The sequence below is a fragment of the Aquila chrysaetos genome, chromosome Z, assembly GCF_900496995.4.
Source record: "Aquila chrysaetos chrysaetos chromosome Z, bAquChr1.4, whole genome shotgun sequence".
Taxonomy (NCBI): domain Eukaryota; kingdom Metazoa; phylum Chordata; class Aves; order Accipitriformes; family Accipitridae; genus Aquila; species Aquila chrysaetos.
The window spans coordinates 46,524,811-46,537,762 of NC_044030.1; the positions used below are offsets into that span (position 1 = coordinate 46,524,811).

Genomic DNA, 12,952 nt, shown 5'->3' on the forward strand with positions numbered 1-12,952 from the left:
TTTTCAGCCTGTAGAAAAAGTGACTGAAGTAGAATATGGTAGAGGTCCATAAAAATCGTGAATGACACAGAAAGGATTAACCGTTCCCTTTTTCTCATAGTTTATGTTGCTGTTCCAAATTCTTAATTACCAGGTATCTGTTTTAAAATAAAACAAAGGGACAATTTTTTCCTACATCACATAACTGTAGAACTCGCTTCCACAGCATACTATGGATACCATTATTTTCATCAGTTAAAAAACCTATTAGACAAATTAATGGGAAAGAAAGAATCCATCAGGAATGCAATGTGAGGGAGCAAGAACTGATAACTTGTCATTGTCTTCAGTTCTTTCTGCAGATACCATTATTCTCATCAGTTAAAAAACCTATTAGACAAATTAATGGGAAAGAAAGAATCCATCAGGAATGCAATGTGAGGGAGCAAGAACTGATAACTTGTCATTGTCTTCAGTTCTTTCTGCAGGTGGCCTCTGTTGGAAAGAGGACACTGGGCTAGATGGGCCTTTATTCTATTCCAGGAATTTTTATGTAATCCAACAGAGTCACTATTTTAGAGATCACTTTATAGAAATAAGATTAAACCTTGCATATAATTTCTTCTGTTGCTTCAAGAAGGTCTTCCTCTTTGTTTCATCTGGCTAAAGGAGATCGCTTGGGATTCTTTCACAGCAATCCTAGTTTGGCTCCCATCCCTAGGCGAGACATCACAGGCATTGCTTTCACTGAACAGGATCTTGCTCTGGAAGCATCTGTCCTTATATCCTTGTTTTGTCCCTGGGGTTGCCTTGTGATTCAGACCTTTTCTCAAAGTTTTCCTGTAACTCAGAGCTTTGTTACTTAAGAGAAATTTTAAGACACTTCCTCAAGAGTTATAGACTGTCCTCCACTTACTTGAGGAAGTGATGTCCACTGGGAATGGCTAAGTACAAACATTGTTTGATTTTTGTGGTAAATAAAACATAGCAATAGCTTTTTGGTTCTTATCTTAACTAATTTTTTTAAAGGATATCTTCCCTGCCAGCTGATGCCAAAGCACAGGTTTCAGTGTCTGAGGTTGTTTAGAGAAAACAGTAAAAATTAATATTGTAACAGCAGAGTAATCCATACAGTTTGGTTTTAGCTCTTGATCCAGCTAGATTCTAGATACAGTAATAATTAGGCAGCTTTGGAGTTCTAGTCAATACAGACTGATGACCCTGAATACTGGCTTTGTATGGTATCATGACAGTAGCCTTACTGCATCTTTAAAACTGATGCTTCATAAAGCAGCAGAAGAGCTATGTACCCCTTGATTTTCCCTTGACCTTGAGTGGACAAAGATCTGGTGCCAGGGTCAGGCTCTGATGTATATCCCCAATAAGTGATATAATTTAATTTGTCCTAACACCTGCAGTGCTATCTGAGATGCCCTGGAGTCTGTCTGGGACATCTGATCAGAATTCTGTAATATGAAGATGTGTACCAAAATTATTGTTGTGTATATGGTAGATGAATAACAAACAATTATAATTTCCAGGTAATATTTGAAGTTGCTTTCAATAGTGCCAAGGGAGGTTATGTTGCCCTTGATGACATTTCTTTCTCTCCGGTTTACTGCAGCAATCAGACAGGTATGAGTTCTTATTGCTATTTACCTTCCTTGTTTTCCCTCTTTGCTTTGCCCCTCTGAACCATCTGTCAGTACTTGCAATATTTGGTAGTGATGTGCAGATGCTACCTTCTCATTGGACCAGCACAATTGGGCTCCTCTTCCTCCTGGCAACAAAACAGCAGATAAACACTAATGCCATTTGTTTGATCCAGAAACCAGTCCTTAATGCTTTCTCTCCAAAGACCTTGCCCCAGGGATCTGCAATGGGAGCACTGGACTGAATGCTTTATTTACATCACCCCAGCTTTTGAACAAGTTACCACTTGCAGGCCTGTCATGGAAAGAGAGGGGGATTTCCCTGGGTGTAATGGTATGAGGAAGAAAATGTCCTGGGCTTTTCATTATTGCTAATGTAGGGAATATCTTCTTCCATGCCACATGCCCTGAGGTGTTCTTCAGAGCCAAAACAGGAGCCTTACCTTCCTGTCTTCACTCTTCCAGGAGGTATTATTCATCTCAGAGTGGCGTGTCTGTCAGGATTTTATTAGGTTTTCACAGCAGCAGAAGTCAGCTGAATCCATGTGACCTCTGCTGTAGAGGCACTTGGGACAAAGGACTTTATCATTTGTGAATGCAGCCTCTTAAATAGCTGTGTACTGGTTGCTTGGGTTTTACTGTAACACTAAGCAATAGGCAAAAGTAGATTAGTGGTTTCCCACTGAGTCCATCCATTCTTTTAGTCTCAAGTTTGAATTTTTGGCTAATGTTCTGAAGTGATCAAGGAGAAAGAGAGTTTTTGCCCCTTTGTATCTGCTTGGAGTCTCTGCTAGCTTTACCTGCACTGCTCAAGTATCAATACGAGGTAGATTGCAGATATGTTACTAATCCATGACTCTTGGCTCAGTAAATCTAGTAGTTTCATTAACTCCTCAATGCCTGTTTCTGGTTTTGCTTTGTTTTGCAACAAAAGTCCTGAGTTATGTTTGCAGTACGCCATGGAATGGAGCTGTGTGCTCATCTGTGTTCTCCATTTTAATTTTCAGATGGCTTATATGTGTTGAGGTATGGGATAAATTTTATAGTATTTTCTGCCCTAACCCTGATTTAGTCTTGCTATCATGGCCGATGTTCAGATCTACTTTGACTGGTAAATTTGATAGGTTCAGTTAGAGCTTTGCCTATTAACTGTGATTTTGAAGTTTCAGGGTGTTTTTTCTGTTTGAGAAATGAATGTCAATCATTTGCTTTATATTTTGTTGAACTACAACAAAGCTGTTTAATCATTCAGACTTAAGTCCTTTTTCCATCTTCAGTTGTTTTGTGTAGAGATGTTAAAAGGCAAGAGATCTTCATTCTTGTAGTCAGCCACAGCAGTGTATATAACAGCATTAAGTTTTTTCCTTATTTTTCTGGAAGTTTGTGTCAACAAAGGTCTCAATGTTAGCCAAACTGAGGGAAAAGGTACCAGAGTATTAAACTTTCTCACCAAAGGGTGAATCTTTAATGCTGCATGGACCTGGTATTGCTCCAACTGTGTTTGCTTTAGCTAGGAAAGCAGTGAAGGGAGGCCAGGGCTGCCTCCTTTTTCTCTGTAGGCAGAGAAAGAGACACGGGCAGTGCTTAGATCTGGCTTATTTGAGGCTGAAAAGCCCACAGGCATCTCTCCAATGCCAAGATTTTCCTTCTCCTGAAGCTGATCACCTGCGTCCCTGCACTTGCCAGGAAGCCCCTCTTAGCCTCCGTGCAGAAGGGTTGTGCATGCTGCCGTAGAGTGATGCTCACAGGGTCCTGACTCCTGACGTAGCCAAAAATTGCATGATGGCTTTGGGTTGTGCCCCTCCTTCCCCCAGCACCTGGTATGAGTGACTGATGAGGCTTTTGAAGAAGTAGAAATTTTTTACTTAAAAGCACCCATTCACCAGCAGGATTTTTTCAGACTAAGGCAAATCCTGACCCATGAATTCCACATCACAGGTCAAGAGGGAGCCATCAGCAGGGCTGGGGAGCTTAGCTTAGCTTTTAATCAACTTCACTATAAACAATTCAGCTTTCTTTGCTGCAGTGCTAAAATGAGTGAGGCATAGCTCCAGAGGTCAGCAGCCATGAGATGGTACATGAACCAAAAGCTATTTGACTTACACACTTATGGCATGCATATGCACACACGTTATACATGACTACAAAAGGGTTTTTTGAAAAATGTTCTTTAAAAGAATATTAAATGTTGCTGTTAGAAGGTTATCCCCTTGGAAACTGAAATGAAAATATCACACCCATGTGCACATACATGCACACTCATGCTCATTTTGTCCAAATATCTTTTGAATGAAGGAGGAGGGTGAAAACAAATCATGTGAATGTCTTTGTGCATTATGTCCTGAAGGAGGAATCTTCTCTTAATATCTGTAGCTTATTTATATTTTATAGGCACTGTGAAGGAGGTTTCCTCCCAGCTCTAGCAAAAATGTAAGAAAATAACACCCACTTGTGACAGAAAATTGATAGTTTGATATCATTGTGACTTTGCAGAATGTATGTGTAATATCTTTGCACACGCTTATCTTCTGTACTGCAAAGAAAGATGAAATAGAGTATTTTTTGGCATCCTTGTGCTTCAAATACCTATGCTTATTATACTGTGCTCTTCCTAACAGAACATATTCATCTGTCTTTTAGGACCGCCTTTCAATCCTGCTGAGGCAGGTTGCAATTTTGAGGAAGATCTGTGTAATTTTTACCAGGATCACAAAGATGGCCCAGGATGGAGCCGAGTGAAAGTGAAGCGTAACGTGTATAGAGCAGGAGATCACACTACGGGATTTGGTAAATCAAAATTCCTTTTCACTAGAAGAGTCAAACTGGATATAAAGGTTAACCTGTTGTATCCTTGTTCACTCTGTTAAATAATGTCATCAGCACACTGTTTAGATTGCCTCACTGCAACTCCCTGCCATTAAAAATCAGTGTACACTGTTCTGTCCTATCTGGGACTCTGGCTGTGCCTCCCCACATGTAAAGGGGGAAAGTCACCTATTGAATAGTCACTCAAGGCTGTAAATCAGAGTATCTTCACTATACTGATCTGTAGTCACTGAAGGGAAGATTCCACAAAAATATGCAAGCAAATACAATAGTAGCTTAACACATTGCTTTTAACATAGAGGAATGGTGGGCTCTTAGCTCTTCCAGGATTACGATAGTTGGTATTTTTAAGGGAAAAATGTGAAATGTTGTGTAGTGAAAGGCCTGATAATAAATTCTGAAACTCACACATCTCTGTGTAGAGTATTCATGGTTCTTAATCATAGGTGCAAAAGTCTCACCTCTTTACACTTGGTGCAGGCAATAATAGGCCTTGTGCCCCATCCTTCATTCTTTAGTCTTGGAGTGGTACCAGGTTTCCAGTGAGGCCAGCAGGCCAGAGAATTTTTGATTGTAAATTTGAAAAGTGCTTATTTCTGGTAACTTAGCCATGTGCCAGTTTAGCTTGAAGTAGCTGGGAAGCTTTTAGAAAAATTCTTGTTTCCTTTCAAACAAAGTGTGATAATCTGTTTCCTGCCAGTAGCAACTGTTTTTATAACTAAAGCCTGATGCAATAATGGAAGCTGCTTTAATAGCAAATCAGCTGTGCTAACTGTGTATTAGAAGTACTCAATAATTGCACTGTCTTGCAGGTTATTACTTGTTGGCGAACACAAAGTTTACATCACAGCCTGGGTACCTTGGACGTCTGTATGGCCCGACCCTGCCAGGAAACTTGCAGTTTTGTCTGCGTTTTTATTATGCCTTATATGGGTTTTTCAAAATGAGTGGCACTCTTGCTGTTTATATCTTTGAGGAGAATCATGTTGTTCAAGAGAAAATCTGGTCTGTCTTGGACTCTCCAAAGGGAGTTTGGACTCAAGCTGAAATCTCCTTCAAAAAGCCTATGCCTTGTAAGGTAAGAGCCAGCTCTTCAAATCTGCTGAATTCTGAATGGAGATTTTCCTTGCCTTTTCCTCTCCAAAGTTCTTTGTTATCTGTAATCCTAAGTGAGTTATACCTGCAAAGTGAAACAGAGTTCCCCAGGCAGTACAGTGGGGAGTGGAGTATTTCTTCAGAGCCTGGCTCCCATGGGAGCCCCGATAAAGGGGCTTCATACCAGAAATGGGGCAGTGTTGCTCTGGTGTCCTCAACTGTAGTCACACTATTTGTGGAGATTTCACCTGAGGAGCTCTAATGAGAGCTGGTTGTGTTTTGGTTTCTCAGCAGGCTCCACAGTCAGTCTTGTTTGTTTGTTTGTTTCCTATGTGATTCTCATCACTGTACTCAGTTACAGATTTTAATTAATCTAAAAAGTCAGTACTGGTAAGTTCTGGTCAAAATGGGGAGCTGATCCTATTTTCCTAAACTCAACCACTGGCTTAAAATACGAAACCAGAAGGCAGTGTAATTTAGAGGAATGGACTTGAACTATTTGCAATGTCTGTTTGGACAGGTCACTTCATTATCTCAGCAAGTTAATAAGAATAACAAATATTTCACATCACCTCTTGAGTAAGTCCTCAAGCTGCTGTTATTCCTCAGCTCCACTCTTTTTACAAAGACTGACTTTTACACAAATTTGTGTAGGTGCTACTTCTGCAGTTATCCTGATTGCTGTAATGGGTTTTCACTAACTGTGGGTCATCTAAGGAGGACCAGATGGATCGTTACCTGATGACACTGAGATAAATCCAGCTTTTTTTCAGTGCAGTAGTACTGTGAACATATGAACGAAAGCTTGTCTTGTAACTCAAGTATTTCTAAATTACAGACAAACATCTTAAGCATTTTCCCCACTATAAAGTAATTTTTCAAGTGGCAGTAGTTATTGAGCTTAACTTTTCTGGAAAAAAAAAAAAAAAAAGTGGTTTTCTTTGAAGTAAATACACTGTAAAAGAAAAAGTTGACCAGAAAAAAAGGTGCCTAAATGTGTTAAAAGGGAAATTTACGCTGAGAATTTCAGTCCTTATTGTTGGCTAGTGTTTTCTCTCAGAGATCTGATACCTTAAAAAATTAATGTGATTTTTATGTATGTTTTTTAATGCATTAAACATAATAGAATTTCTAATTCCCTTTCAACTGATATAGAAAAAATAATTTTATTACTGCCCAGCAAGTGCATGATAGAAAAGTCTCTCATATTATCATCCCAAAATACTTCCAGAAAAGTATTTTTCTCTTTTTTTTAAATCATGAAAAGGTATTGGTTAAAAAGGCAAGCTTATAACATACTTTTGCCATCTCCTGTTTACGTATTTCTTCATTAATTCCAAAAAGGTTCAATAGATTGTGTAACGTAATACACTGTATGAGTAGTGATGACAGCTGAGCATGACTGTTAAAAATGGTTTACAGCCTTGTAGGTGGCAAATTTTTTAGCATCTGACATTTACATGGAAAATCTTTTCCAATATGAATTTATGAGGAACTATTTTTATGTTTTCCTAGAAATTAGTCTATCTAAAACACTTGTGAAGAAGCTTGCCTGGGATGGAAATCTTTTCATGAATTGCAGCTTTCATGTCTGTAGTTACCAGTCTGTCTGTAGGCAGTAACAGATGGGGAAAGCAGCACAGAGGAAAATAAAGAAGTCAAGGGAATATCCTCACTGCTTCTGAGCCCGAAGGTCTGCAGCAGGGAAGAAACCCTGTGCTCTGCAGCAGGAGGGTTTGTTGGCCTCTGGCAATTCTCAAAAACCTTCAGTGGGTCCTTCAGGTCTTGTGATGGGAAAGCCTACTTTCCCATGGAAACAAGTTGCAAAATGATTCTGTTGAGGAGGCATTTCTCAAATATCACAAAAAGTGAGATTTATTGAGCTTTAGAGAACTTGGCATCTGTTCAGCATATCATAATTCAAACACCCCTTAGCCAAATAACTATGTATTTGGCAGTGAGGTGGGGTGTGAAGTTCTACCTTAGCCTTGTTTTAAACCTATTGTCTCACACTGTCTTTTTTCCTGGATTGGAAAATTAAATTGGGTTTAGAGTAGGGATTAAGTTGCAGTTTTGCATATGTAGTAGATGCCATTAGTACATAATAAATCATGTGCAAGCTATAATGTGCTGAACTTTGTATAACGTTTTTATGTTTTTCACGATGGCTGTGTATATACACCATCAGTTTATAAAGTTTTGCTTAGACAAATAGTAGATGGAAGACAATGGGTGAAGTCCTGAAGCATGTTATTATGGAAAAGTATATCAAGATATGTTTACAGTTGACAAGGTAGCATACGAAAGACAAATGATGCCAAAGTTTAAGAGTGTGTCTGCTTGCCATAAGGCAAGGGTGAAAAACTGGTGTAGTTACCAGATGTCTGCTTGTAATATTCACAGGCAGGCTTGAATGAAGTTGAACAGTGAACCCAATTCTGGCTTTTCCTTGCAATCTCATGCCCAACTCTTTAGCCTTAATAATTTAAAAGGTCCTTTCGTGCTTTATTTTATTTGTTTCTCCTTTTCCAAGCCAACAGAAGGAAATAAAGGAGCATTGTGTATAAAGCATTGTATAAACACTTGGGTTAGTTATCTGTAAAGATGTGTCTGCCTAGGACCTAGTGGAATAGCTGACAAGGAACACTCATTTCAGCAGCTGTCTTCATTGTAGGCCAGAGATAGAAGTGCATCAGAGCATGTTTCGCCTGACAGCAAGGAGTGGTGGGAACCAGCAAGTCAGGGATTACACTTCAGTCTCTGGAGGGAGAGGCAGTATAAAGAAACATGAGAGAAACAACCTCGCTGAAGCTTGACCTTTCTTGTCCTGTCTCCTCCAAGCTGTCCTTGTGTCTTTTGCCTCCTCACTGATGCATCTTTGTCTTATCTATCCTGCCCTGTAGGCAGCAATTCCGCACCCCCCCCCCCCTCCCCTGTCATCCCCCCCGCCCCATTCCCTATCTTACTCCTCAGCTGTGGACAGTCCAATTTTTTTCCTTCTAATCCTGTCCATGTCCCAGACTGTTTGCCCTGCTTGTCTGAGTTCTTACAAATTTTAGGTTTTCAAAAACTAATAACTTGACAGAAAGCACAGTTCTGGCACAAAGACCAAACCCTGACACTTTTCATGTTCCTACTCCAAAGCCTAGGAGTGCCCAAGCTTTTCAAAGAATTTTTTAAATAGGGGCAAAATAAAACCTTTTTTCCTAGCCTTGTTCTCGGAAATGATGGAACTGTTTTGGCTTAAATCTTCCAAAACAAGCCCGAAGCAAGGACCCAGCATGGAAAGTCTGAGCTGAAATCATTGTGTCTTGGCAGTGTTACAAGCAAGTGAAAAACAGTTTTTTAATGGAGTGAGGTGGTCTCAAAATAAGGTAGGGCTACCACCTTTCCTCTAATACAGATGTGGTGGCTGATGTGCCCATTGTATTGTCTTCTGAGATGCACTATGTCTAGACTTGGATGATAAGAAGCTGTAGGCATGCACAGTAGTTTGGTTGATCAACTTCTTGGTGACTCAGTGTACTTGTAGATAGGGTCAGCGCCTGTGGAAACAGTAAACAGTCTCCTGCCAGTTCCTTAATGGCTAGTGAAGTCAGTAAGGCAGGTGTAATGCTGCTTTGGCCAGGGAGTCCTGAAGGTCATAATGATTTTGCAGCCAGAAAACAATTGTTCTAAAATACCTGATTACCTATGTCCTTCATCTTTCTTCTACTATGAATCCTACTCCCAAGGCTTTGAAAACAATACAAAATCTGTCTGATGTGTTTTAATTTTGGTAACATATTTGTTTGCATCAGGACAATAAAAAGGCTCAGATTTTCATCTCTTGGTTTGTGTAATGGTTTTTGCAAGTTCTTTTTGAATTAGCTAACTGCAGTCTGGCATGGATCGTTGGCTTGAGTTCTATGAGCAGGAAACATGAAGCTGGCCAACAGGCTTTAATATGACACTTTGAAAATACCATGTTGAAAAGGTTAGGTGGGTATGATCCAGCTAAGCAAGTCATAAATGTTTATACATATATATATATATGTATATTTGTGTACATACTGCAAATACATATGCTATATAATGCTAGCAAGAAGGCAGGAAATTTAAAATCCTGATTTCTCAATTTGTACTTGAGGCACTCTCTCTTTTAGATAGTGTAAGTACCTATGATCCTATACACATACAGTATTGTTTTTATACTCTGTAGTGCCTGGGGAATAAATGTGGGAAGGTAGAAATAAAAAAAACACCTCCTAACATTTTTAAAAATAAATGAAACCCTTCATGCTTTGTTGTATAAGCCTCTTAAAGGGCAGCATAAAAATCTGAGTCTGAAATATGTGGATTCTTTTGATCTGATTGAAAGTACTGAAACTGATCTTGCAGGCCAATACATGGCAGAAAAATGTCAGAGCTAACTGAAAGAAAAATTCACATATGGCATATGTAACCTGGAGATGCTCACATGCACCGTGGAGCAAGTATCTGCACTTTGATACTCTGTGTGTGTTTGTGTGTATATGCTGCCATGGAAAGATATTTCTTCTATGCAACTTCACAGCAAAGTTCAAATGCCTAGATTAAAATGAAGGTTTGAGTGCAGTTGGGTCTACTTACAGCCATTCTGTTCATTTCTGCTAGATTTGCTTCACCATTCTGAAGCTCAGGTTTTCAAAAGCAAACATCTGATGTTTTTTATCCATTCATGCAAGTTTTTGCAATGTTACCTAGCACTGTAGTGCTTGAATACCTCCCCAGGGTTCAAAAACAAATCCTCGGAAAGGTAGCTGACATCATAACAGCCCACCCTACTTCCATCAGAGTCGTTGTGGCAGCATTTCTTGGGTTTTAATTCTTTCAATGTACTTTTCTTCCTCTCTGATTTTTTTTTTCCTCACTCTCCTTGAGTTCCTCTGTTTGTTTTCACCCATCCTCTGTAACTAATTTTAGTTGCAGTTGTGAGAAAGCAGAATCAAATGAGTGAGTGTTGCACTTCAATATTTACATGTTTTAAAACAAACAAAAGGGAGGACTTTCTTGGGAATGACTAAACACTGAAATCCTTTGCTGCAGGATGCTGTGGAAGCTAATAGTATACATACACATAAAAAGGGATTAGGCAAATTCATGGAAAACAGACCTCACAGTGACCATAAACACAGTGGTACAGGTGTGACCTCCAGTTCAGCAAGTTCTTCAACTCTCTGGGGGCTGAACATAATATAATGGCACAAATAGCTTTATGGTTGATTTGTTTCTTGTACTGCTGTCCCTAAACATCCATTATTACCCCTCTGCCTTCCTAGGGCTTGGGAGGAGTGTCTTTGGACCTTTGTTCTCACATCATCACTGTGATGATGCTCAATATTAAATTATTCTAGCATTTGTCTTTGCTGCTGAGAAATTTGTCTCCTGCTTGTCCACTGAAGTCGTAGGTAAATGACTAAAGCAATCTTGGATATATGATGAAGTCCTAGATCCCTGCGACCAAGTATAAAGGGGACAGTTCTCCACTCAGATACCAAGTGGAGGAGAGGAGACGTCCTAGTCCTCATCCCCTCCTCCTCCTCTGAGAAACCCTCACTTGTGTCAAATAAAGGAGCTTTTTGGTACTGTTCTGACATGACCTTGATCAGTCTTCCCACGATAAGGTATGCAACCTAAAGAGGTTGGAATGGGCTGCAGTTTTATAGTATGGCCCTTCTGTCCTTCCGTCTCTCAGCTCTAAAACAAGAAACTTCTTAAAGAACAGCCACTGGAAATGCCAATTTACAATAAGAAGGTTAGGGTCTGAAAATAGTAGGATTAGTGCTTGCAAAATGTGAACGCCACTGTATTGTGGTGGTTGATATACTGTTATGGAAACAACATACTGGAAACTAAAAATTGTTCAGGTTAGAAAGTGTGACTTAAGTGGCCTGCATCTTCACAGTAGCTAAGCAAGGAGATAACTTGCATGAAATATTACATACCTCATTTTGGTATCAGTGATATTTAACTGACACTTCCTTTTTTTGCTTAGTTTTTGTTCTGGGTACTTAATATTGTGATATTACAATGCCACATCATCTGACAAGTCTCCTAAGTCTAAAGGCAAGAACCTTTCCCTCTTATAAAAAGAGCCAAGGAAACTGTTTCACTGAAAAGAAGATCGAGCCATAATAGCAGATTTCTGGAAATCTAGGAGGGCCCTGGGGGACAGCTGAGGATATCGGTGTCCTGTATACATTTCTGTACAGGCAGTATTCTCTACTAGACCGTGCAATCTAGTGAGTACAGATGTAGCATTAACAGCCTGTGGCCCTAGGTTGTTCTGTTAGCTTTATGTTTCTCTTTCATTGTTTGTTTCTGCAACCCATTTACCCTTGGACAGGAAAGATTTTAAAAAATACTTGTTCAAATGTCACAAGCTTATTACCAATGTTATCCAATTATCTATGTAGAAGATTTCATAATCCGTTATTTTTCCTGCAGAAGCTCGTTGTATTTACATGGCAAGAAATTGAACTTGCCTGGCGAGTGCCATTTTAAATTAATTTATTTTAAATGACAGAAGCTTGCAGGCATTCTAATTTTGGCTTAATAGCTTACTTGCATTCTTGATAAATGAGTTTCTGACTGTTTAAGCCAAAGAAAACCAAGCCATTTAAAATCTACTTTAATTAAGCTAGATAAAAGTAATTTGGTCTACACTGATAACATTTGTATTGAATAGCCCTGGGACAGAGTGGTTCTCCCATTCCCTGTGCTGGTGATGAGTCACTGGCTTACCCGCTTATATGGCTGTGTACTAGTGTAACTGACTGAAAAGTCAGGCTCCCGGCTTTGTGAAAACATCTTGACTGCTTCTTTGTGTCATGTCACACTTTTGTTTCTGGTGCTGGAATTACCTTTGGATTTCATAATACTGAGTTTTGTGTCACTGTATGGAAGCTACAGCAGTTGCTTCTCACAAAAAACCCACCTCAAACTCCAGTATAACTGCCTTTCTCCTTTAAGACATTGAACCAAAATATGCGTGTGTAAGCAACAGACTGAGTTTTGTGTCTACACCAATATATAGTATGTAGTTTAAACCTAGGAATATTCACTAGGATGGAATTGGGTGAATTACTTTGCTGCAGAGGCATAGCTTGCTTTTAAGTCACCAGATCTGGCTGCTGTCACAGTTTTTCTTTTGTTTAGTTGGTCTGGCTCTCTAATTGAGCAAGAGCTATACTTTCTGGGATAAACAAGTAGAAAAGAAAATACACAGAATCCACAGGGATCTGGGGGCATCTTCTCTCCTTGTCTCCTGTTCTCAGTCCAGCTCCTACCAAACCTCCTTTTACAAGTTTCCCTATTAGTTCTTCCTTACACTGGAGGTACCCTACTGCATGTCCTACTCTTTTTTCTCCTCCAAAAGC

General features: G+C 39.5%; 1 protein-coding gene across 2 annotated transcripts in view; it reads left to right on the forward strand.

The window, feature by feature from the left end:
* Window positions 1-12,952, forward strand: part of MAMDC2 (MAM domain containing 2) — a 64,042-nt gene that overhangs the window by 38,272 nt on the left and 12,818 nt on the right. For both annotated transcript variants that reach the window (XM_030005668.1, XM_030005669.2), the window contains exons 7-9: window positions 1,521-1,614; window positions 4,272-4,418; window positions 5,270-5,535. In XM_030005668.1, coding sequence (XP_029861528.1) covers window positions 1,521-1,614; window positions 4,272-4,418; window positions 5,270-5,535 — 507 coding nt within the window. The remainder of the gene's footprint in view (window positions 1-1,520; window positions 1,615-4,271; window positions 4,419-5,269; window positions 5,536-12,952) is intronic.